The following is a 26,594-nucleotide window of genomic DNA, read 5'->3' as shown; positions in this document are numbered from 1 at the left end:
ACCTCCATCAATATGCTAAGGGTGGAGCGCGTCAAGCACAGCCTCTCGTGGCAGGAACGGTGGTCCCACCTATCACACCATAGGTCCTAGCAGTAGCTCCTGTAGCTCCCCAACATCCAGTGGCCCAAGGACCTCCTCCGGTGAAGGGGTGGGTAGGAACCATCTCAGAAGGGCCTCACTTGGGGGCACTTCACGAAGCTCACAGAACAGATATGCATGAGCTTTGAATCACGATGATGAGGTAATGGCTTTGGCCAGCTGCCTACCCAAATGCCATGAATGACTGACCAAGTCATAACATTCTTTGAAGACGATGCTCGGAGAATGCATTTCCCACATCATGACCCGTTGGTGATTGAGAGCCAAGTGGTGGCGCGGATTCTAGTACATAATGGGAGTTCGGTGAATATCCTGTTTAAGACAACCTTTGAGAAGATAGGGTTGACTACGAAAGACTTGTCCCCATGCACCTTGACACTCTATGGATTCTCGAGAGAAGCCCTCATACCGATGGGGCAGATAAAGCTCCCTGTGATGCTTGGAGAGGTACCTCGCCAAGCCTTTAGATACTGCATCATTGTAGTGGTGGACTATTCCTCGGCGTACAACGCCATCTTGGGATAACCTGCACTGGTGGAGTTTGGGGCTGTCACCTCCATCCATCATCTGTGCATGAAGTTCTCCACGAATGCAGGTATCGGCACAGTCCATGGTGACCAGAAAGAGGTGAGACAATGCTACAATGTCTCCCTCAAGGCTCCAGTGATGATGGTAAGGGAGGAAGGTCCCAAGAAGCTTGAGGCCTCAGAGGTACAAGTTGTCCAGGAGTCGGGGTCCGACGAGTTAGACCCAAGGGTTCAAGAGGAGAGGTCCATTGAACTAATAGAGGAGGTGGATGAGGTAGTCCTTGATACCTCCACCCCAAGCAGAAAAGTAAAAGTTGGGGCAAGCTTGAAAACAGAAGTCTGTGAGGCATTGGTGGGCTTCCTCTGAGGAAACCAAGACATGTTCGCGTGGTCACATTCTGACATGACTGGCATTGATCCGAATATCATATGCCATGCCTTGAATTTCAATCCTAGCTTTGTTCTCGTCCAGCAGAAGCAACAGGCGTTTGATCAAACTTGGAAACAGGCCCTCAAAGTCGAAGTGTACAGGCTACTCTCCAATGGATTTATCCGAGAAGCCCAATATCCTAGGTGGCTATCACCACATGTCCTCGTACCAAAGCCGAATGGCACTTGGACGACATGCATCGACTTTCAGACCTTAACAAGGCCTGTCCGAAGGACTGCTTTCCGCTCCCCAAGATAGACCAGATGGTCAATGCCACCTCCGGTTACGAGTTACTGTCATTCATGGACACATACTCGGGATATAACTAGATATCCATGCATGTCACTGATCAGAAGCACACTCACTTTCAAACCGACAAGGGTGTCTATTGTTACATCGTGATGCCTTTCAGGTTAAAGAATGCTGGTGCCACCTACCAAAGGTTTGTTAACAAGATATTCAAAAACTAGTTGGGGCGGAACATGGAGGTCTATGTGGACGATATGTTGGTCAAGTACAGGACCGCCCAGACCACATGTGCGACCTGACTATGGTCTTCACAGTGCTCTACCGGTTGAGGATGAAGCTCAACCCCCAAAAATGCACATTTGGGGTGCCCTCCGGCAAGTTCTTAGGCTTCATCGTAAGTGCTCAAGGGATTGAGGCCAACCCCAAGAAGATCAAGGCTCTAATCGAAATGCCATCTCCCCAAAAACATAAAGATGTTCAAGGCCTAATAGGAAGGATCACATCTTTGAGCTGTTTTGTCTACAAGGCAATGGACAAGTGCATCACTTTCTTCAATGTTCTCCGAGGGAGTCAGAGGTTTGAATGGGGAGAGGAGTGCAAACAGGCGTTCCAACAACTCAAGGCGCACATGGAAAACCCTCTGATCCTGTCCAAGCTAGTAGACTAAGAGCCTCTCCTGCTGCTACATGGTTGCTTTGGAAGACGCCATCAGTGCCACTTTGGTAAAGGAAGAAAGTCGTGTTCAACACCCCGTCTATTATGTCAGCAAAAGATTCATCAGGGAAGAGTCTAGATACCCACTGATGGAGAAGTTAACCTTTTGTTTAATGATTGCCTCTCAAAAGATAAAACCCTACTTCCAGCCACATCCAATTAAGGTCCTCACAAACCATCCCCTCAGACAAGTCCTTCAAAAGCCTGAGTCATCGGAAAGGCTCTTAAAGTGGTCAGTGGAGCTGAGTCAGTTTGGCATCACCTATCATTCGATGACTGCCATAAAGGGTCAGACACTCACCGATTTTATTACCGAGTGCACCAGGAATTAGGAGAGGACTGAGTGAACCCTAGTGATCGGACCAGCCTGGAAGTTGTTCATGGATGGGTCTTCGAATGAAAATGGCACTGGGGCGAGACTTATTTTGGTTTCCCTCAAGGGACATAGGGTGTATAATGCCCTCCACTTTGGGTTTAGCACCTCTAACAATGAAGTGGGGTATGAATCCTTAATCGCTGGGCTCCGCGTGGCACTAGAGCTCAAGGCCGAAGGACTTGAGATCTTTAACAATTCCCAACTCGTGGTGAACCAAGTTCTCGGAGAGTACCGGGCCTAGGTAACAAAGATGGCAGCGTACTTGGCAAAGGCAGAAGAAATGCTGCATAACTTCTGAAGATTCACTATTCGGCAAGTATTGCAGGAGAAAAATTCCAATGCAGACGCCCTGGCTAAACTGGCCATGACTAAAGATGCTGAATTAATCAATGTAGTCCCCATTGAATACTTGGAGTCTCCGAGTATCTTGGCTCTAGACAAGGTGGAGTCAATACAACCCTAGGATGGGTGGATGGAGCCAATAGTTAAATACCTTGCGTCCTGGGAGTTGCCCCAAGATAAGAAGGCCGCTCGGAAGTTACTCTGCCAAGTACCGAGGTACAAAATATGGATGGTAGGCTTTATAGGCGAGGTTATTCTTTGCCTTTGCTTCGGTGTGTATCCAAGCAAGAGGCCGATTTAATACTACGAGAGGTACACGAAGGTTTCTGCGGAGATCACACTGGAGGGCAGAGACTATCCAAGAAAATCTTAAGACAAGCGTATTTTTGGCCCACCATGAATGGAGACGCGATGGATTACATCAACTAATGTGACAAATGCCAACTCTTTGCCAACATCCCTTGAGTGCCTCCAAATGAGCTTACCCAGATGACCAGCCCATGGTCTTTTGCTATCTGGGGCATCAACCTTATAGGGTCCCTGCCTATAGGGAAGGGAGGGGTAAAATATGCCATAGTGGTCGTCGACTACTTCACGAAGTGGGTTGAGGCCGAGCCGCTCACCACAATCACCTCCAAAAAGGCTTTGGATTTCGTCATAAAAAATATCATTTGCAGGTATGGGCTTTCGAGGAAAATAGTCTTCGACAACGGATTGCAGTTCGACAGTGAAGTTTTCATGGACTTCTATCAACGACATGGTGTCATCAAGAGCTTATCTTCCATGGCCCATTCGCAGGCCAATGGCCAAGTGGAGGCATTTAACAAGACACTTAAGTCCACTTTGAAGAAAAGGCTAGAGCAGGCAAAATGAGCTTGGACCGAGGAGCTGCCTATGGCATTGTGGAGCTACCGTACCACTGCCTGGACCTCCACCGACCATTCTCCCTTCTTGATGGCATACGTGCATGAAGCTATGCTCCCAGTTGAAGCAACAATCTCCACACACTGGCGGGATACATATGATTTGACCACTAACCATGCTTTACTTCAGGAGTCCTTGGACCTCATGGAGAAGCTACGCGAAGCTTCTCAGCTTCTAGTAGCGTCCTACCCGTAAAAAGTAGCCAGATATTTTAACTCCAAAGTAAAAGATAGAAAATTTGGGGTCAGAGATTTGGTGTTGCGAAGAGTCTTCTTAGCCATCCGAGACCCCAGTGCGGGAGTGCTGGGACTTAACTGGGAGGGTCCATATCAAGTCGCGAGCGTTGTGTGTCCAGGAACATACAAGTTAGCCCGACTAAGTGGGGAGCTGATTCCTCACGCCTGGAATGCCGAGCATCTTCGCTGGTATTACGAATAGTATGAGCAGCAAATACTATCTATTTCTGTAATACCCCCTGTAGCCTTCGGGCACATATAATGGAAACCGTGTATGTAAAACACGGTAAGAAATTTATTGTCTGCTTATATTCTTTATTTTCCTTTACTTTCTATTAATGTTGTGCAAGAGCACTCGCTCGCCTAGACAAGCGATCACAGACTAGTCTCCGATCACTTGAGGGGCATGGAGTTAGGGCAGCACTACACCTCACAAGGAACGACCTAGGAAACTAAACTTGTCAATTGTCAAGAGTAAGCTTAGCGTTGCCATCCCAAGAATAGAAAATCCTAGGAAACTAGTAAAGTTTATCCTAGAAGGCATCTTGTTCCAGGTAGAACTAAGCTTAGCACCTAAGAGATAGATAACCCAAGTAGCGCGAGAATAGACTATTGTCACCTCCCATGGACACCGAGCCCGAGGAGCTCTGGCTAGGTCTCTTGGTCTCGAGGTGTGAATGGAAGGCCGAGTACCCTGTACTGGGCCTCGGGATATCCGTGACAGGGGAAACTTGGCTAGTCGACAAGCAAAGTGCCCCCAATGTCACTATATCCCATATCTAGAAATCACAGTGTAGCAAAGACTAAGAATTTAGGTTACCTCCCAAGGACAGCGCGCACCCGGAGAGTAATAACCAAATCCTAATTTGAGCGATACGAACGGATGCCCAAGCAGCCTACGCTTGGATGCTTCATTAACATCACCTCCCAAGGAGGTGTAAGATGGTATGAAAATGATAAGATATGCACTCGGAGATCAGTGTTGAAACTCCTGACCCCTTGAATAGTGCATACTTGGGGGGCAGGTGGTCTCACATGCTAGGACCCCAAAAAGCCCAAATCTTTGGAGGGTGGGGGCATGAGACACCGAGTGAAGACCAACGGTGAATTCTACGTCAAATTTACTTCTAGGACTATGGGCTCATAAGGGACTAAACGTGGGAGCCACCAGTAAAGTAGTTCGAGTTCTTGTTTGCGTGACATCCGTGTTACGTTGAATTTATAGAACCAACTATTCAAAATGGTCTGAGTTCTGGTTCTCGTGGCATTCGTGTTATGTTGAATTATAGAACCAAGTGTTTAAAACGGTTTGAGTTCTTGTTCTCGTGAAATTCATGTTACGTAGAATTTATAGAACCAAGTGTTTAAAATGGCCTGAGCTCTTGTTCTCATGACATTTGTGTCACGTTAAATTTACAGAACCAATTGTTTAAAAGTGTTTGAGTTCTTGTTCTCGTGACATTCATGTTACGTTGAATTTACAGAACCAAGTGTTTAAAAGTGTTTGAGTTCTTATTCTCGTGACATTCATGTTACGTTGAATTTATAGAACCACGTGTATAAAACAGTTTGAGTGCTTATTCTCATGGAGTTTTAGGTTACGTTGAATTTAGAGAACCAAATCAAGTGAAAGGAAAGATGCATAGTTAAATAGGAAAATAAGTACAAGAGTGCTCGGGGGCTCGAGCATTGAGTGTTTATACCCTTAGAAAGTATGGCACACAGGCCTGTCCTACTTAAGGAATTACTGGGGTTCTTCGCTTGATGGCACCTCTGTCACCAGCTCAACCACTGGGTCGTCATCGGGAATCCAGCCCACCACTGAGGCCTCTCTCTCTTTAGTCGCATGGGCAATGTCTTCCTTGAGATACACCTCGAGTTTGGTCCTCATGTCAGGATCCTCTGTGAAAGAGAGGTCCATGTCCTTGTTGCTCTGCCACGCAATGAAGAGCATGTCCTCAGCCATCACGTTGAGATCTTTTGCCAAGTCCTCGTTGGTTTTTTCCAGCTCACCGACATGGGTCTCGAGTTCCACTTGGCACAACCGAGACTCCTCGCGGACTCGGGGCAGTTCCTCCTCCACTGTCTGTGTTTGGACTGCGACATCTTACAATAGCTTGGCGGATGTTTCCTCCAAGGCGGACAGATTTGACCTCTCCATGACCAGTTGATCCTCCACCTCTTGGACATGGCCCCTGGTGTCCTTGATAACTCTGCAAAATAGAGTTATTTTACCATATTTTATATGCTAATTGTTGCCTAGTTCTTGAGTTTTTAATTAACTTATTAAGTTTTTATGTAATTTTTAATTTATTAGTCTTATTGTAGTTTTCTTGATTTTTTATATGTTTTTATATATATTTTATCATAATATGTTGTAATTTAATTATTTAAAATTTGTGTTGTTAGATTATAAGTTTAAAAAATGTTATTTTATTGATCTTAATTTCTAAAGTAGATTAAATTTCAATTAGTATTTTCATGGACTTCATTTGAGTTATTTTACAATTGAAAATATTTGATTCTAATTTAATATTTACTTATTTTGTAGATAAATTGTTGCATTTTAATGCTCTTGAAAAGAGAAGAAAAAATGTTAGTTTTGAAAGAAAAGAAAGACAAAGTGATGTTTTTGAGCAAGGGCCCAAGCATCCCCTTCAAGCTCCACTCGGCCCAAGCCTTCCAAACCCAACTTGCCACCTCCAATCACAGCCCAACAAGCTGCCTTTCCTTCCCACAACTCAGCATTTAAATGCCGAGCTCCTTCACGCCAAGCATAAACGTACAACTCCAACCATGCACCAACAAGGCCAGCTGTCCTGCTGCCTTCAATCTGCCTGCCTCATCATTGAAGCCCCCAACCGCATGAAACCATTTCGCCTGGCTCCTACAGAGGCATCACTCATCAGCCGTGGGACTCCCATCTCCTCCCAGCAATTTTCATCAGCAATTCGGCCCAAGCCCAACCCGTGACCCATCACTTGAAGCCTCCAACAATTGCCACCGAAGCCCAGCTCCCCAGCCGCCTGTCACTGCATTCACCAAAATCATCTTGAGCCCATCAACTTACTCATTTGTCCCCTATGACAAAAATGCCAACCTTTTTACCCTTTTGTCTACACACTTTTACCCCAAAATCATCATCACTCCTACAATTTACCCTTATTTACCATATTATAATTAATTAAATTAATTTAATCAATTTAAAATGATTATTTTAATTTACTCATTTTGGCTATAAATAGGGAGTTTTGAAGACCATTTAGTGTGTCCATTCTTAGAGGAGGTTACTATACCATAATTTCTACACATTCAAAACCTCTCAATTCTCTTCTTCTTCTTCTTTGTTGTTATTTTTCTATGTATTTTTAGAGGAACAATTTGGGGGTTTCTCCTCCAAATTTTCCTATCTATGTTTGTAATTTTTTTGTTTGTATTTTCTATTCTAGTTACGAGTTTCTAATCTTTTTAAGATTATTAAGGTGATGATGAAACAATATGTAACTAGATAGTGTTTATTTTTTATATTGATTTCCCATTTTGTGTAACAAAGTTTATGGAATTTTCTTCTTCAAATATCTTCTTTCATCTTAAATATCATGTATTTTGGATTGTTAGCACATATTTAAACTTTGTTCTTCATTAGTGCAAATACATAATATTCTTTGTGTAAGATGTGTCATTAAATTGTACACATCCATGCTTAGAACAAAAATATTATGTTTTGCCTTATAAATAATGTTCATTGATTTATTTGTTATTTCATTAGATTGATTTACACTAAATGCTTTGAAATTATAATTTTGAAAAAGTGAAGAAAAATCTTATCTTTTTAGAAGTAATTTGTGCTTAAAATTATAAATCTATTTAGAAAATGATAGTTTGAATTATTTTAACTATCACTAAAACTTGGGAATCAATGTACTTATAAATATTATTGAACTTATATTTTGTGAATTCTAATCCTTAATAATCTTATTTTACCATCTTCATTTGTATTATTAATTTATGTTATATATATTGTCTTTAATTTCTTTATTATTATTTTTTATTCTATTTTTATTGTTACAAATTCTCATCAATCTTTGGAACTAGGTTAGAATTTATTAATTTTGGTTTAAAATAGTTTTCTTTTCGATTTTAGACAACTCCTTTGGGTTCGATCTCGTGCTTACACGAAAACTATTCTATAAATACGATTCGTGCGCTTGCGAGTATAAATATTTAAAACATACCCATTTTGGGTCCATCAGTCCTCCACCTCTATCTGAAGCCGTGAATGTTCCTCCAGAGGAACTACAGTCTCTTGGGTCTGAGCAAGCTCCACTTGGATGTGAGCTAGTTCCTCCCGAGTCTTCTTCAGCTCAAGGGACCGTGTCAGCACTAGGTCCCTAAGTCATTGATTCAAGGCAGCAACTTGTAAATTCTGAATGACAAGTCAGCCAAAAAGACAAGATATCCATCGAACTTAAACAAAATCAAGACTTACCCTAGTGGTAGCGTGACTGCTGGTTGCCACCAGTGCCACTTCGTTGTCACCGCCACAATGGGCAAAGCTGCCTGCGGTCATCTTGCACAAGGATATCGTTAGTCCTTGCAGGAGTTCCGTGTCGAGTGGCATGACCCTCTCTCCTATTCTCCCCGCAAGGAGAGGTTCAAGTTCTTCACGGCGAGGAGCAGAGACAGGTTCCTTCGGCCAGTCCTTATGCAGAAACTTGCTCAGTAGTCGGACACTCTTGTTGCCTTCGCCGATGAAAGCATTGTAGTACTCAGTGACCTCCCTATGTAGACCTGAGCCATCTTCATCATAATACTCCGAAAAGATGACCAACTGGGGATCCTTGGCTTAGGGGGGATTGGGAGGAATCTCTTTTCCTTTCCTGGAAAACCCCTCATATCAAGAAAAGGAGGCCTCAAGGTCTATGACCTCGCTGATAGCCGTTGTGCTCGAGGTAGGGGCTAGTAGAGCAGCAGCTGAGAATGCTAGAATAAATGAAGGGGGCAAGGGCATTGGTGTTGGAGCCGTTGGGAGGTCGATCTTAGAAGGGACTGACACCCTTTGACGTTTCGAGCGCACCAAATCTGAAAGGCCTGTGCTATCTCCACAAAAAAATACCATGGTTAGTCCCAGTATATGAAAAGAAAACCATAACAGATAATGCATGCATGAAAGAAAGATAAAACTCCTCGAGAGCCGAGCCCCACCACGATCAAGCTCCTCAGAATGGAGGATGGTACTAGAAAATTCACATACAAGATGACCTATCTCCTGTCTTAGATTAGTTTCGTACTAACAAAACTAAGATGCATGCATGGACGTCGATTCGTCAAGAGGCATGAAGCTGGGAGGGTGCCTTTTTCTCTTCGGGTTGTGGAGGAATGTGTGATGAGATCTTGGTAATCTTGGTACTCTTCAGTAGACCAGCAATGCTCTGAAACTTGGCCATATTCGAGAACGGAGGAAGAAAACAAGATATGGTCAGGACTAGTCCCCTCCCCTACGCGCCTAGCATGATGAAGAATGATCAGAGATTCACCTTGGTGTGTAGAGGATGATTTGATCCTCGCTTCTAGCTCCACCTCAAGCTCCTCGTCTTCTTTTGTCTCCTCGACGACTTTGATGGCAAGAACACTCTCTGCGCACTCCTCGCAAAGACACTGTTGGTATTGTTGGAGCGCCTTGGCCGCCATGAAATCCGTGTGTAGCTACGCTTCCATCCGAGATCTCTTCGAGTCCCGAAACTGGGTGAGGACCACCAGATTTACACTTTGCCCCGCCTGCAGCAGCCCACACTGTCGAAGATGGGCATCCGTGACGAGACGGGGGAGTTCTAGCTCTTGATTGGGGAGAGAGCCTATCGCTTGAAGCCTCTCGTCGAAGGAATCAATGAATGGAGTACGGCGGTACAGACCTGTTTAGGATCATATGTACAAAGATTAGTTACGAGCTAAGGGCCATCGAGCTAATTTACGCGAGTTCGATACTTATTGACGGTGGTGAAGTCTAGTAGTAAGGTGGGATTAGTCCTCATTGGGAAACCATCCGCCAAAAATAATTGGTCTTTATAAGCCCGAGCATGGTTCTCGTTGTCGTACAGAGCTTTATAGCCTTTCCCCAGACTCGTGTGTTTCATCAGGGTGTAGTATCCCCCTTCTTCGAGCATTTCCAAAAACTGTAGACATATAGTATTTCAACAGGGGACGGAGTGGGCTAGTTTTGGATCTTGTATAGGATGTAGAGTCCATCCAATACCCGATAGCTATTCGAAGACAGTTGAAATGGGGCTATGCTGAATAATTTGAGGAAGTCGACAGAATATTGATGCAACGGCAGGGCTGCACCCGCTTGAAGATGTGAGGCTCTCCAAAGCCTGAGCCCGTGAATGCTTTCGTGTGCCCTCTCATCCTCCTGAGCCAGGCGCACTAATATCTCTCTGTCGTCTACCCCGTAGTTGGCGAGTATTTTAGTCAAGGCACCCCAATGCCGTAGCTTGCTCGGAAGGTCTTCCGCTTCGTATCCTATGGCAGGATACGGGGTATCTAACAGCATCGGACTAGTGTTGGCCTCTTCCTCCGAGAGGCCAGCTCTGCGAGGCCTCACCGCAGCTAGCTTCGAGCTCTCCCGCATGGTAACAGCCATGCTGCCGCTAGCCACTTCTTTCCCCTTCTTGGGGTGTTTTTTTGCCTCTCAGGCCATCTGGAGGATTTTGTTGTCGAAGGTGTAGAACCTTTGTTGGTGGAGATGATGAAGCTCCTTGGACATCTAAAAACGTACACCAAGCAGTTAGCGCCTTGACCCAAAGGAAGTTAGGCCAAAATGAAAGCCCCTAAGATAACTGCTCGGGGAAGGAGAAAGAAATAGACTAGTGGCTCTGGGTTGTCCTCGGGGTCAAGTACTTGACACTAGAGACACCACTGGAAAAGATGAACACCATCAGAGATGATGAACATCGGGGGAATCTAGAAATTTTCCAAATTTCAGCCAAGGATGCAGACTAAGGAAAAATACCCTAGAACGCTACAGAGTGGTTAAATGGGCCACTTAGGCCATTTATGATCACAAATAAGGAAAAAATATCCTAAAAAGGGGCTCAAAAAACAACTCCTAAGCATGCATCCTAAACTCTCAAAATACACATGAAAATGGGAAATCACAATTTAGGGATACTTACTCGAAATGAAGCGTCAGATTGTGTTGAACTGAGTGCGAACTTTGAAGAACAATTGGCCATTCACCCAGAAGTACGAAGCCTCGCGCCAGCCATCCAGAGTGACAAAAGGAACTGGAGAGGAGGCAATGCCGAAAAATGGTGTGAGAGAAGTTGAGAGAGTTTTAAGAGTTTGAAGACACGAAAAATTTGAAATGAGCTAAAGTAATGTTGGGGATTTGATTCTCCACCTTTTATAAACCCAGTGCTTGGGGGTGAAGTAAGTTCACCCTAACTGTTAGATTACCTAGGACATGGGTACTCGAGAACAATCCAAGAGCCTAAAATCAGAGCGGTGCGGATCGTGATCATTAGCATGGGAAAAGGGAAATCTCGGGTATAAACTGAAAGGGCGCCTAGGGTACGGAAAATATGTTTCGGGCCACAGAATTGACCTCTCATTAATTGCACGGATTGATGGCCCAGCAATGGGGTTCCAGCACGTGGCAGGAAATCTTATAGCAATGTCAGCAGAAGTCCAAACGTTTCCTATCCGAGGACCTTTTGAATTTTACCTCAGTTTTAAGTCTCCACTATCTGAGGATGAGTAGAGACTTGGGGGGGGGGGGGGGGAATGTTGTCTGTGTTTTCACCCAAGGACACATGATCACCCGAGTAGGACATGCGCCTCTTTTGACAAGGCAACACCTAGAGGATAAGTCTTCGAGAGGTTAGTTCTATGGTCGGAGATCATTCTCCTCAGATAGAGGGAAGACGTCTTCCCAAGGTTATATCCATAGGATCATTGGTAGTCAATTTTCCTTGCCATCAGTCATATTCCAGGCCGAGGACCTAGTACTCAGGATCTATAGGATAAGCCAGATGTTAGCCAACGCGAGTTAGCTGCCTCAGAGGAAGACCTGACAACCTTTTTTGGGCAATCTGCCTACAGTGTTGTCAATGGTATGACTAAAAAATTTTCACTCCCACTACGCCGCCTGACACAGAAATACGTACAACATGCCCTGACAGCGCCAGAGGCATGTTCCCCATAAAGTGGTTACCTTTTTGCAGTGGGCCCTGCGAATCTCGCTTGGGTCGTGGTCTCTATTCAATGCAGCCCAGTGCATTGAAGTGTATTAATCCCCTAATAATGGGAAGAAGTGTATTAATTACTTATGATTAATATTAATGACCCCAGCCACTATGAAGAGGGCTGGGAGTCTCATTGCAAAAGGTTCAATTTTTTAGAGAGAAAACACCTTGTACTCAGAGCAATCTAAACGCTGCCTGAGAATACACCATTGGAGCTTGCAATCACAAGCTTACAATCCTCTTAATACTGGAGACTCGTGGACTAGGGTTATTTTATAACTTGAACCACATAAAAGTTTTCATAGTTTATTTCTTTAATCTCTCTTATTAAGGTTGATAACGAAAAAGGCAGTCAACAACCATGTTTTGAGAACTTTAGTTTGGCAAAGTTATTCATGTTGTTGTGTCTGGTTTTGTGTTAGTCGTGTCTATCATATTTTGTAGTGGAACAATTTCAACACGTGTGTCTTTTAACATCTAATTAGTTGGACTGTTAGTTGTTAAACTCTGAGCTGTTAAGTCTGTTAAAATGTTGAGTTGTTAGTCAGTTAGATGATTAGCTACATGTTTTCAATTATATAGATAAAGAAACCCTAATGCCAACTAAATCTCTTATCTTTTCTTCTCCATATTCTCTTCTTTGTTTTGTGTGTATTCCTGCTCTGTTTTTTTTTTTCAGGTTGAAAAAGAAGAGCTTTGAGATTCATCAATGGAGTTTGAAATTCAGAGATTGGGAAATGCTTTGAAATGGATCTGAAGGGAGTTCAAAGTATAGAATGAGTGGGATACTCAACAGTTGAAAAAGCTAAGAGTGAATCAATTTGGCAAAGTGTATTTTTTACATTCTGTTTGAGAAAAAGTTGTAACAACTCTGTGTTAATTGATTCTTGATACTTAGTGATTTCCTCTAGACTAGGTCCCAAGGATTATCCATCTTTGTGATGGTGAACCTTGTAAAAATTTCTTGTGTCTTTTAATTTCTATGTTGTTAATTTTGAATCAACTTTGCTAACTAAACAAGAGATAACTAATCACTAAAGATTAAGCCATTTTCAAATTGGTATTAGAGCAAAGTTTCGATCTTGGGACATGTGGGTTATGGGCCCACCACTCTCATCCTCTTGCAGTGGTCATCTTGAAGCGCCAACAAAGATGGTAAGGTGACTAAACTGAGCACTACAACAGACTCTGTTGAATTGCAGTTTCCATTTCCTACTGTAGGTCTCCACTCAACTCGAGAGTGTTTGCCCTGCACTCTAGAAAAGCTGCCATGTCCTTCTTTCCTTTCAATCACATTGCACAAATAAGCCTGAAGGAGATAGCACCTTGGGAGAATATGACCTCATCTATGACAAAAATGACATATATGAAACAAACTTCTTTGTTTGAGGAGGCATAGAGGGTTCTGTTGTAGCTACAGCCTGCGCAGTTTGAATGCGAGATACTAATATGGAAGATTTGGACTGACTATCAAAAGAGACTATAACTGATTCTTTTGATAGTACCAACTCATCTACGACTAAAGTAGTGGCATCGACTAATGGTGGTTCCACTTTCTTAATAAATGAATTCTTTTTGAAAGACAATGAAGATGGGGGATCAACCATAGAAACATAGTTTGCCTTTTTGTACAAGAGCTTGTACCCAACAACCTTGTGATCTCCATAGGGTTGTTGAATGTGCAGTGATTGATTAAAATGAGCTGTTCTAGGAGGAATGAATTCTAGGGCTTGTTTAGCACACTCAAGATCTGCCTTAGCAGAGTAAAGTTGATCATCCAACTCCTTTATTTTGTCCTATAAGCTCTTGTTATCAGCAGTGAGAGACAAATACTTTTCCTCTAGCACTTTCACCTTTTGTACCATAGCTAACCACTGCTTATACATTTGTTCGTAAGTCATTTGTTGGTCAAGACTTTCTGCTGTAGAGTAGCTTGACTGAATGTCATATTCTACATCATCAGCCAATACACTCTTCGCCATGAACGCAACCATGCTTTTCTCCTAGTCAGAATTTGCACCGGCATTTCCATCTTTATCATCATCACTATCTCTCCAAGTGACTACTAGCGCTTTTTTCTTCTTCAATATATTGACACATTTAGCTTGAATGTGACCAAAACCCTCACGCTCACGACACTTAATTCCTCTGTTCTTCATCTCTTGAGGCTGAGATTGTTTATGACTAAAAGAGGAATTCTTCTTAAAATAATTCTATTGGCCACTGAAGTTGTTCCAGTTCATTTTATTTTTCAAGAACTTAGCATAGTTTTTTGTTAAGAGTGCAACTATATCTCCAGTTAGACTATCAGCAAAGATAGATAGTTTGTCGTGATCTTCTTTGTGCAGAAAGGCAAGACTATCATTGCTTTTCTCTTTGTCTTTTTCCCGTTCTTTCCCGTTTTTCTCTTTATGCCACCTTTTTAAAGTCATTTCATAATTATGAAGAGATCCGATTAGTTCTTCTAGGTCTAGAGTTTCAATGTCACGAACTTCCTCATTGAAGTGACCTTAGACTTGAATTTTTTTGGTAGCACACCAAGAACTTTTTGTACAAGTTTTGCATTCGAATAAATCTTGTCGAGAGCATATGATTCATTTGAAATGTTACAAAGATTTGCATGAAAGTCAACAACCGTATCTCCATCTTCCATTGTCAAGTTTTCAAAATCTCGAGCTAGAGACTGCAATCTTGATTTCTTAACAGCATCAGTCCCTCATTTTTTGTCTTAAGTTTCTCCCATGCATCTATGGCCACTTCACAATTGGTGATGACCTTCATTTTATTGGTTGAGACAACATTAAAAATAGCATGGAGTGATGTAGAGTTGTAATTCAAATTATCCAGCTCGTCTTAAGTCCATTGAGTCAACTTCTTGCTCACTTCAACATCGCCTTCCTTAACTGTAGGTGGTTTCCATCCTTCTGAAACAACCATCCACACTCGTTCATCAAGAGCCTTTAGAAATGCTCTCATCTTGGTTTCCAACATGGGTAATTATCTTTGTAATGTCCCAAAATCCCTAATGCGGTTTAATGGCTGGATTAATAAGCCAGGAGGGCTATAATTGTTTTATTATGCCATTAAATGATTATATGCATGTTTATGTGAATTATATTATAATATGATGTTAAATGCATGCATGTGGGTCCACATTTGATTATTAGGGTATTTTGGTAATTTGGCTTGTTGAGGGCATATTTGTGTATTTTGGTGCATATTGTGATTTATGGATGAGATCCCATTATTATGGGGATATATTCAAGCTATTCGGCATGAGATGGTCCTATGTTGCAAATTAGCAGTTTTGTCATAACGGGGTCAATTATGGGGATATTGGATAATGGGAATGTTTATTTGATGATATAATGAGAGTTATTGAGATCAGAAGGAAAGTCTGGGAGCTTTGACTATTTTGCCCCCGGGGATGTTTTTGGGACCCTGAGCATTATGATTTATTTGAGGTTACTTAAGCTTGAAGTAGTCTGTCAGAAGGAAACCTTACGTTAAAACACTTTCTCTCTCCCGTTAACCTTTGTGACCATTCGTGGCAATTTTGAAGAAATCTTGAGTTCTAGGAGTCAGAATCAAGCGAGGATCGAGGCACAACGATCCTAGGAAAGATTAGAAGCTTCTTGACAGAAGGATTTAGTGAGAAACAACCCAATCAAAGGTAATCTAAGCATTAAGTTTTGAGTTTTAGAGTTTCTAAGCTTTGATTTGGATTTTGTGTGTTGATGAGTTCTTGATTCGTTTGAGCCTCAGGATTTGATGATTTTGGATCATTGGGAAGTTTGAGAACTTTGATTTTTGGATTTGGAAATGTTTAGGTAGGTTTTTGGAAGGATTAAAATGTGAGAAAACAGAGTTATGACTGGTTCCTGGGTAGGGGTCGCGGCCCAAGCTGGGTGCTGAGGGCGATGGAGTTTTGTGTGTGCTAGGGGCCGCGACACTGAGTAGGGTGCGCCGCTGCGCTTGGCCCTGGTGCTCCTGGCTTGGCTGGGGGCCGTGACTCAAGGTTTTGCGGCCGCGGCTCCTGAGCATTTTTGAGGCCAAATGAGTGTTTTGATCATGGGAATTCAATCTTAGGCCTCGGGATCGTTCCTACTACCCGGTTTAGTGGGATTCGATGTCCTGGAGGCTAGGTCTTGGTTCGGGAACCTTTGTTATTCATTTTATTGATGGAATCCCATATTTGGTGATGACTAGGTGACCGCTAAGGAACTAAAAGTCAGATCGTTCTCAAGGGTCATTCTTTTACTCATTCTCGCTCGAATCAGAGGCAAGAAAATTGCACCCTGTGTATATGACATGCATGGTTGTTATAGAGGCATGTTGGCTGTTAAATGTGGACATTAATTGCACATTAAATGCTTAGCAAATCTTGCTTACTTGTGTATGGCATTGACTACTCAGAATCGGCACTGGTCGCGTATTACTGACCTAAGAGTCAGAAACAGCATAAGCGTCATGAACGCAGAGCCGATAAAAGATTAGATCTAATCGATATCAGTGTTGAATGACTCTAGGAACATTAATGCTGGATTGACCCTAAGGTCGATGAGAATTATAAGCGCTTGACTAGTTACTCAGAGCTAGGGCCAAAGGCCTAGGTGACTATTTGTCACATGGCTAGGGAGTGGAATCCCATGGTTGTGACTCTATGGTCACTCGGTAGGTTATGATGGTGGCTGTGTCATCAAATACCTATCTTGATAAGCTAGTGAAATGATCACTTTTTTTGTAAAGCCCAGGTGACCCTATTGTCACATGGCTAATGGGAACGGAACCCACCTTAGTGACTTTTACAACTGTCACTTCTCAGTTTTGGACTAAAAGTCCTGGATGATTATTATGATCATCGTTTGATATTATATTCATGCAATATTGTGTTTTCTTACTGGGCTTTGGCTCATGGGTGCTATGTGGTGCAGGTAAAGGGAAAGAAAAGCTCACCCAGCCTTGAGTGGAGAGCTTATGTGGTGCTGTGTACATATACGGCCGCTTGACCACCATGGACAAGGAGTTCTCAGGGGAATTAGGGGGTTTATCCTATTTTTGCCGCTTAGATCGGCGGGTTGTACATTTTATAATGTAGTGACCATTTTGCATTATAAATAACTTGTAAATGTTTTTATGGGCCCATGAACAGTTTTATGTTTTAAATAAAATATATCATTTCCCTTTAATTAGTTTTCCACCTTAACCTATTAATAACACCTAGAAGCACATTTTTAACCAAAGAGCTCGGTTAGCGAGTTAAATTCACAATTCAAAGTTCACCGTAACTGTCTTGGGGTAATCAGGGCGTTACAATCTCCCTCTAACATTGGAGGTCTGGTGGTAGATCCACCTTTCCTAAACATATCATGACAACAAGAAACTACAAGAACTCTCACTTACATCTTGATTTTTTTATGTGGAAACCTATCAAAATTCTTACTTTCTTGTTTTTTATAAGGCCTAAATATACTTTAGGGAATACATCATATTAGTACTTTATTATTTATCATATGAAACTTAGTATCATATTGTTTAATTAATATAATTTTAATATTTTGTATATAGTAAATTAGTTCAAAATTGTACACTTCCTCTTATTTGGTAAAACAAATTAATTTAAAAAATATATAAATATGTTTTAAACTATTACTAAAATAGTATAGGGAAGTTCTTCCGTAGTTCTCCCTAAAAGGAGACTATTAGTGCACCCTTTCCGTGTTTTCAGTACATATATAGTTAAAATTTTATTTTTTTTATATGATTGTGTACATTGTAGTTACGGTAGACATTCCACTAATTTATGGAAAATTTTGAATGATTTAAGGTACCGAAAATACGATTCAAACAATTTTGTTGCATGCATGTCTATTTTTTATATGCTCGTCTCGTGCAACAAAATATTTGAACACTTTTTTTGGCACCATAACTTATTTGAAATTAACTGAAAAACTTGTTGAATGCCTATTGTAACACAAATGTACATCATCCTATAAAAAATTAACATTATAACTATTCAAATAACGAAAATACAAAAATGATGAATCCATAGTCCTATTTTAAAGGAACTATTATTACCAGATAGTATAGTCCTATATTTTATTTATGTTATATCTTTTCCTTAACTTATAAACTTTTTACTAATTTATTTCACCTAAATTTGAGATTATGACACCATTTTTTTAGTTGTATTCTTCTCATATCAAATAACAATATAAATTGAATACGAAACATATCCTTCTTTGCTTAATCTTTTAAATCAATAATCTTATTTTTATTTTAGTTAATATGAACATCCATATAAAAATTAAATTTGTAAAACTCTATTAAATATATTTTCATTATTTTTTTTGTAGAAATATAAGAAATAAATAAAAAAAAAGAGTGGGAGAAGAGTACACAAAATTGTACTAAATTGTTTATTATTTATTCTTAAAAAATAATATAAAAGTCCATTAGCTTATTAAGCTTATTTTGAATGGTAAATTCTATTTAGTAATTTAGCATACTACTTTTCTAGATGAAAATTGTTATAAAATTATACTTTTTTTTAAACATCAACTTTATTTTTTGTGTTTTAGAAAATTTTAATAATAATTATATGTTTTTTCAAAATTTATCAAAATTAATTAACCCTTTTTTCTATTTGATCAAACTTCTTTTCCAATGTTTTTTTTTTTTGTATTAACATAATTAGAGTACAATTGTCAAACTATATATTTTTTTTTACCAAAATTAACTATAAGAGTTAATGTTTATAGATTTCATAAAATAGTAGTTATGTAGAATTTTTTTTTTAAAAAATAATAATTACGGGTTGATATTGAGCTAAAATGTAAGAAGACCAAAATAATATTTAACTTTCTATTTTGAACATATCAAAAATAATATCATAAATTAAAATGAAGAAAGAAAAATACTTCTAGCTATATTAATCTTTTGCATGAGAAATTGAGTTTCGACGAGACAATACAGATTAATTATTTTCTTACAAAATATATATAAATGGCAACATTTTCTTCATAGAGTAGACACTCATCATAACTTAAAAAAAACAATACAATAAGATATTGATCCACTTAGGGGATCATATATCTATGACTTATGACTGAAGCCAATCGATAAAATTGTTAAAGACAATATCAGATTGGCCACCTTGCATGACATTGTTCATGGCCAACTCTTTGAGATTCAAAGCATTGCTTTTGAACTTTTCATCTCCCACAACCTGCTCCACCTTCTTCTTTATCTCTCCTTGTTTGATAATCCCACTTTCCTCGTCTCTCTCAAATCTCTCTCCTACATTCCAGACATCGCATATATAGCTTTCGTTGAGGAACTGGTCTGCGAAGTACGGCCAGCACAGGAAAGGGACACCATTGCTGATACCTTCCAACGTGGAGTTCCAACCACAGTGGGTTAAGAAGAAAGCAATAGAAGGGTGACCCAGAACCTTCTGCTGAGGTGCCCAATTCACTATTTTCCCACGGGACTTTACTCTGTCAAGAAAACCATCTGGGTAAGCGTGGTTCGTCTTGTCTCCTATGTCTTCTCTCACGACCCAGAGGAATGGTCTCTTGGAGATTTCAAGCCCAAGGGCCAATTCATGGAACTGTATCTTGTCAAAAACTGTGAAGCTTCCAAATGCAATGTAGATTACTGAACTCGGTAGCTGTTGATCGAGCCATTCTAAACAGGTGAGGTCTTCTGCCCAGAAGTTGCCTGATGAAATGCCTAGCCGAGTACTCGCCAACATTGGGCCGATTGGTATAATCTCTGGAGCCAAGGCGAAGGCTGCTGGCTCAAGGTCTATTGCCGAGTTGCAAAGAATCCAGTCTGCCAGTTTTACAGTCTGGTTGTTTCGAGACAAGGTTTCGAATACGATTCTCTGTGTGGTTGCATCACCAATGCATGCCCAAACCAAGTTCTCTGTCTTCGTGGTGGGCATCATTGGTGCCAGCTGAATCATTTGGTTTTTCAGTAGAACTCCTGCCAAAAGAATAAACGTAGTTGAACGACTTGTTGGGTTTTATGAGGTAAGATTAGGTAATGCCCTTTTATTTTTAAAAATCATTTATTAGTATTTTTTTTCTCTCATTATTTGAAGTTGAAGCATGTTGGATTAATTTTTAGTATTTTGTAGTGTTGCAAACCTCACCTTTGGTGTTAATAATTCCGTCATCAATCAGCTTTGGGATACTAAACGACAGGGCCAATACAGCAGCCGCTGCAGGCCAGAAAACAGCTCGCTGGATATTCATCTTCTCGGCTGCTTCCAGAGCCCACCCGAGCGTCTCATCTGCAAGGACACAAGTGATATTGTAATCTTCTGATTCGTTGATCATTGTTATGAGTTCCTCCAGCTTTGCACGCATGACTCTTTGAGTTGCTTTCAACAGTTTCCCTATATCATTCCTGTCTTCCCAGGGTTCCATTCCATCTGGAATGGAAACCATATGAATTTGATCCCCAATATGACTTGGGCTTGACATTGCATTGATGACCCTCTTGTGATTATAGTCTGTGTTCACGAATGTGACTTTGCAGCCCTGATTGACTAAGCATTGACACAATTCCATCAAGGGAATTACATGACCTTGTGCTGGAAAAGGGATGGCTAAAATATGTGGGATCCCCATTTTCTGCTTTCACTTATCTGTATAGTTTGATGTTTCTGCTTATGGTTTCTGAGCATATATTTAAGATGTTTATATAGAGGGAGTTGGGGCCTGTGCTGCGGGGTTACTCAAGGTGCCATTGCTAGAAATGTTACTTGAATCCAAAATGTGGGGGAATCGCTCATTTTGTCTCTTCTTTTTTCCTATTTTTGGTTATATTTGTCTATTTTCTATTGTCTTACCTGCATTTTTCTTGTTTGATATTTCCTTCTTTACATTTAGCATAGTTTCTCACGTTCATTTTCAGTTTTGCTTTTTACTCAGTGGCTCCATTCTCTATTCCTGTGATAGATCATAGTACTGAAAATCACAAATATAAGGTTTTAGGATTTTCTTGGAGCTTATGAAGAAATACAAAAAGAAAAGGAGAAGAAAATGGCTTCATATATTAATTTATAATTTTGAGTGTCTAGTCGGAGGGATCAAGTACCCCTTTGTGCTGTCTGGATCATGAATTCAAGCTTAAAATAATGTAGCCTTCTTGTTTTGAATATTGGACAGGATTGAAAAGAACAACAATGACGAGTCATTGGTATGTTGTTTACACTTGTTTTACGACGTGAGGTTCAAAGGTAAATGCCATCTTGATATAGCATAGACGCAAATTATTAAGCTATATTATGAACATCTTAACATACTAATAGCTCTTTTTCCAATAATATTGCAGAGTAAAGAATAACTAAATATTTTAGGAAACTCTTTTAAAGAAATCCACCTAGTTACTATCATCATAAGATTCTCGGTTTGTTTGTTTAGGAATTTGCAGTTTATTGACATCATCATCATCGATTTTATTTATTTATTTATTTTATGATTTCACCCATTCAACGAAGTCCCTGAAATTCTTGTTAGAGCTTCCACCTTCATCAACAATATTAGCAGCCATTTCCTTGAAACGCAAGGCTCTTTCTTTCATTTCTTCATCATTTATCACTCTCTCGACCTTAATTCTTATCTCATCTCGGGTGATGACCCCACTTTTATCTCGATCAAACCCCAACCCAGTTCTCCAAACATCACAAATATAGCTCTGGTTGATAAACTGGTCAGCAAAGTAAGGCCAGCATAAAAAAGGAACACCATAGCTGACACCTTCCACAGTTGAGTTCCACCCACAATGGCTTACAAAACAAGCAACAGAACTATGACTCAGAACCTTCTGTTGAGGTGCCCAGTCAACTATTAGCCCTCGATTGGCTACTCTCTCAAGAAACCTTTCTGGAAACAAGCCACCCTTACTAGCTTCCTCTGTTTTAGTGGCCCGTACAACCCAGAGAAAAGGTGTGTTGGAGAGTTCGAGCCCCAAGGCCAGTTCTCGAAACTGTGTAGGGTTGAAAATGGTGGAGCTCCCAAAGGCAAGGTATAAGACTGATTGTGGTTTCTGTTGGTCGAGCCATTTGAGGCATTTTGAGTCTTGTGGGTCGGAGCTAAGCAGACGATTGTTGCTTGCCAGAAGTGGACCAATGGGTCGGATTTGTGGAGCCATATTGAACGCTGCGGGCTCAAGGTCGTAGGTGGAGTTGCAGAGTAACCAGTTGGTATTGTTCACTGAGTTGTTGTTTTTAAGCATGAGCTGAAAGACGTTCTTCTGCATCTCCTTGTTGCCGAGAGGTCCGAGACAGGTCCACACGAAGTGTGCCGAGTTCATGGCAGGCATTTCTGGTGATAACTTGATTATTTGCTTCTTCACCAGAGTTCCTGCAAAGAAAATTTCCATAGGATTGTGAAAAAAAAAATGTATTAAACTTATAATAACCCACATCAAGTTACTCATAAAATTAAAACAAGAAATGTTCATTCGAAGAACCGTACTTAGCTAGAATATGACATGTTATTCGCTGTAACTTGGATTGGAACGCGACGAAGTTCACAAAAAAAAAACTAAAATTCTGAATGAAATGAAATTATAAAACTATATTAGTAAAATAGGATTTCCAAGTAGACATCTGGCCTATTGGCTCAGCTGGTTAGAGCGTCGTGCTAATAACGCGAAGGTCGCAGGTTCGAGACCTGCATGGGCCACTCTTTTTCACACCATTTTTTTTAATTACAAAACCTATTCAAACGACAATAGTTTTATGAAACGAGAACATACCATCTTCAAGAATGATGCCTTGGTCGATGAAGGTTGGAATATTGAATGACTGGAGCAAGAGCGCAGCCGCAGCAGGACAGAAAGCAGCGCTTTTAATTTGTTTCCTCTTAGCAATATCCAAGGCCCAGCATAGGCTCTGATCACAAACAACACAACTTATCACTACGCCATTGTTCTTCATCTTTTCAATCAATTCTTCCACTTTCCCAGGCATCACCAGCAACACTGATTCAGACAACTTCCCTGGTCTGTTTCGATCCTCTAACGACAACCCATCTTCAATCAAAGCCACACCAATAATGTTGCTTTCTCCTCCTCCTATGCTATTGCTACCCCACATTTTCTGTTGAATGTGCTCAGTGATTACAAACGTTACCTCCAACCCATGTTGGACCAACCGTTGGGACAGCTCCAGTAAAGGAATTATGTGCCCCTCAGCTGGATAGGGCACCACCAATACATGTGCTTTCCTCATCTTTTTACTCTTCTTCTTTGTTTTTAGATTCCAAAGTCTTCAGTTTTGGGTATGTACCAATAAGTGATTGATCATGCATACATATATATGGGGTAAAAGATTTGGAGTCTAGGTAGTGTTATATATATATATATACATTAATAGCTTTTATGAATTATTGTCCTTGAAATATGGTTATGATATCCTGCCTCTAATTTTGTTTTATCCTTGATTTTGATATATATAATTATTTATACCAAAAACGGTTCTAATATCACCATCCAGTGGAATTATTATAATACGGTCAAGTAAATGCATTTTTGGCTCTAGTACACTTTCAACTCATAGTATATGTCGTTTCGATTGATTGATCATTTGATAATTAATTCGTACTGTCTTGCTTACCAGCTTCCCCTAAAATAAGGTATTATTGTCCTTGCATGTATGCGTATTCTGTCTTTTATTATTAAAATTTCATTTTCAGGCCTTGATGTTTTTTTTTTTTTTTCCTGAAGTGAGTCATGCTTAAAGCAAAGGCAACACAGAGATAGATTGAAACCAACAGTCCAAATTACAAACAAGGGCACTTCTATAAAAGCCGCCCTGGGCCGAAACAAAACCAGGAAAAGTAAAAACTAGAATAAACTGCAGAAAATCACAGCCGAAAGAAATCCTCAAGTGAAATAGGGTACTCACTAAGAGATGAAAAACAAAAACCGCAGATAACATACTAGAAGTACATAAAAAGGAAACGTTAGCTAGAAAAAGAACAAACAATTAGGACCTGCAATGACCCCCGGGAACGCTATAGGATCACGACAACAGCATACACAGTGACACCAAATTATGGGGTATACCAAGCCTTGTAATTGTTGAGAATTGATTCTCCGCAGGTTCTCCAGTTGATATCACCCTAGATTCCAACATGGAGGGCACACTTTGCAAGATTATGAGCCATAAAATTAACCCTCCTATCAATCTTAGAGACCTCCCAATGGCTGAAAACAATGGTCGTTTGCAGAAATTGTCTTCTAATATCTTCAGGTATAGCCACATCAAGATGGTTCCGTTTACTCAAAGCTCTAACTGCCAGCATACAATCACTCTGGAATAAAAATGAGTTTACTGGTTGGGAATGGGCTACCTTTGTTGCTAGTAACATAGCTAGACCTTCAGCTAGTGTAGGTTCTGACTCATGCACCATTTTTGTTGTTATTGAAATAATACCACTCGTCTGCAAACCGCAGCTAGACAAGTGATCCTATCCGAAATTGCTACATCTGTAGTGAAACAAAGCCATCCCGGTGGTGGGGGCAACCACAGAGGAGGAGCCGTAGTTTAAGTTGATAACCTCCATTCGGACAACCTTGAACCAAACTTGTTGCAAATAGCAGAGAAGGTGGTAGGTGCCGAACCATGCGCTATCTCATTTCTCTCCCTCCAAATGATATCCTTGAGGACTGTTGCCTGAAAGAAAAACTCATCAAATGAAAGGTGGTTTGGGATATTATTGGTACAGCTGAAAAAAGCAAACCATTCTTTCCAATTTTTTATGCCCGTCCTTTCAGTCCTCAGTCCACAAAGGTTGATAAACCACAATCTAGCTACCCATTGGCCTTGTGTGTTAGGAAAATATATGTTATTTCAATGGAAATGGTAAAAATTGTTACAACTCTAGACAAAACAATACAAATAAAATTAAGATGGATTAAATAGTGTTACAACTCTATAACTGAAAAATACAAATAAATAAAAGAAGAGTTAGAAGAAGAGAATGGTGGAATATAACTCTAAACAAAAGAATACAAATAAAGTAAAAGTGTTTGTAACAAAAAAAAATGAAATGATTACAACTCTAGACAACAATACAAGTAAATAGAACAAGAATAATAAGAAGAAAAACAATAGTAGAAAATGTAAGAACAAGAACAAATAACAAGAAACTCTCACTCACACAACCAAAGTGAAGAGTGTTGGGGATCACCAATTTGAACAAGGTTTGAAACTTTTGTCCAAAAGTTTATTTCCCCCTAACTCAAGCACTAAGGGATAGTGCCGTCAGTGTGGTATTTCTCCTAAATACCCCCTTACACCCAATTAGCTTAGACCCCGGTGAGAGGTCTACCAATTCCCAAGTGTTGTTGGAAAGAATGGAATCCATCTCATCATTGATGGCTTCTTTCCAAAATGCATTATCTCTTGATTGCATGACTTCTCTATAAGTGTTAGGATCATCCTCAACGAGAAGTACAATAAGAATTTTCCTAATGACTTCCTTTCTATTTCATTCTACCATGTAGAAAGAAATTCGTTGAGAATCTATCTCATCCAATCCTAGACTTTTCTCCTTTCTAGCCCTTGACTTCTTCTAAGTTCAATGGGTTGCTCTACATTCCATTGAGAATTCCCCTCTTGAGAATCATTTTTGGATGTAGATGCTTGAGAATTGTTCTCATATAATAAATTATCCTTTAGAGATGTTGAAGCTTGAGAATTATTGTCACATAACATGTTCTCAAAGAATTCAACTTCTCTAGATTCGATCACAACATTAGACTTTAAGTCTAATAGCCTATAAGCTTTACTATTGTTGGCATAACCAACAAAAACACACTTTATGACTCTTGAACTTAACTTTGTTCTATTAGATTCGTTTTATTTTCTTGCAATATGCAAGACATCCCCACACTTTGAAGTACCCTATGTTGGGTTTTCTTCCTTTCCATAACTCATACGAAGATATCTCATTTTTCTTCATCGGTATTTGATTAAGAATATGACAAGCGGTTAACAACGCTTCACCCCATAAGTTGAAGTTCAACTTAGAAAACGCCAACATAGAATTTATCATCTCTAGATAAGTCCTATTTTTCCTTTCGGCAACACCATTGTATTGTGGTGTATAAGGTACGGTGCACTCATAATTATACGATTTTCTTCACAAAATGTATTGAATTCATTAGAGAAGTACTCTCCTTCTCTATCACTTCTTAACAAAGATCACTATGGATTAAATCTAGTAAATTAGATGAACTTTCTACACTAGGAAATAGTTTTTTTAATCATTTTTGTCTTAACACATGTTTCACATTTACCATAGTTTTTAATACTGCATGCAATCATACCACATTTTACTACTCTTTTCATGGTTGAAAAACCTATGTGAGATAGTATAAGATGCCATAAAAATAAAAAATCATACTCAACAATATAGGCAGAATTAACAT

General features: G+C 40.2%; 2 protein-coding genes and 1 non-coding gene across 3 annotated transcripts; 1 reads left to right on the top strand and 2 right to left on the bottom strand.

Moving 5' to 3' along the window:
• Positions 1-19,193: 19,193 nt before the first annotated feature.
• On the bottom strand, positions 19,194-20,779 carry LOC133817903 (UDP-glycosyltransferase 83A1-like). The gene is made up of 2 exons (XM_062250540.1): positions 20,299-20,779; positions 19,194-20,129 (listed from the first exon to the last, which is right to left on the bottom strand). The coding sequence occupies exons 1-2, from the start codon at positions 20,777-20,779 to the stop codon at positions 19,243-19,245; spliced, it is 1,368 nt and encodes a 455-aa protein (XP_062106524.1). The 3' UTR covers positions 19,194-19,242.
• A 450-nt stretch (positions 20,780-21,229) lies between these two features.
• On the bottom strand, positions 21,230-23,388 carry LOC133817902 (UDP-glycosyltransferase 83A1-like). The gene is made up of 2 exons (XM_062250538.1): positions 22,914-23,388; positions 21,230-22,516 (listed from the first exon to the last, which is right to left on the bottom strand). The coding sequence occupies exons 1-2, from the start codon at positions 23,386-23,388 to the stop codon at positions 21,627-21,629; spliced, it is 1,365 nt and encodes a 454-aa protein (XP_062106522.1). The 3' UTR covers positions 21,230-21,626.
• On the top strand, positions 22,767-22,840 carry TRNAI-AAU (transfer RNA isoleucine (anticodon AAU)). The gene has a single exon. It is a non-coding gene; the product is annotated as a tRNA-Ile (tRNA).
• Positions 23,389-26,594: the final 3,206 nt, after the last annotated feature.

Source organism: Humulus lupulus, chromosome 2 (assembly GCF_963169125.1).
Source record: "Humulus lupulus chromosome 2, drHumLupu1.1, whole genome shotgun sequence".
Lineage (NCBI taxonomy): Eukaryota > Viridiplantae > Streptophyta > Magnoliopsida > Rosales > Cannabaceae > Humulus > Humulus lupulus.
This window is presented reverse-complemented; position numbering and strand designations above follow the sequence as displayed.

Excerpts from the sequence above, each read along its gene's own strand:
- LOC133817903 (XM_062250540.1), bottom strand. The coding sequence starts at position 20,779 with ATGGGGATCCCACATATTTTAGCCATCCCTTTTCCAGCACAAGGTCAT. Across the intron at positions 20,130-20,298 it reads CGGAATTATTAACACCAAAG|GAGTTCTACTGAAAAACCAA; the intron begins GTGAGGTTTGCA and ends TTCTTTTGGCAG.
- LOC133817902 (XM_062250538.1), bottom strand. The coding sequence starts at position 23,388 with ATGAGGAAAGCACATGTATTGGTGGTGCCCTATCCAGCTGAGGGGCAC. Across the intron at positions 22,517-22,913 it reads AGGCATCATTCTTGAAGATG|GAACTCTGGTGAAGAAGCAA; the intron begins GTATGTTCTCGT and ends TTTTCTTTGCAG.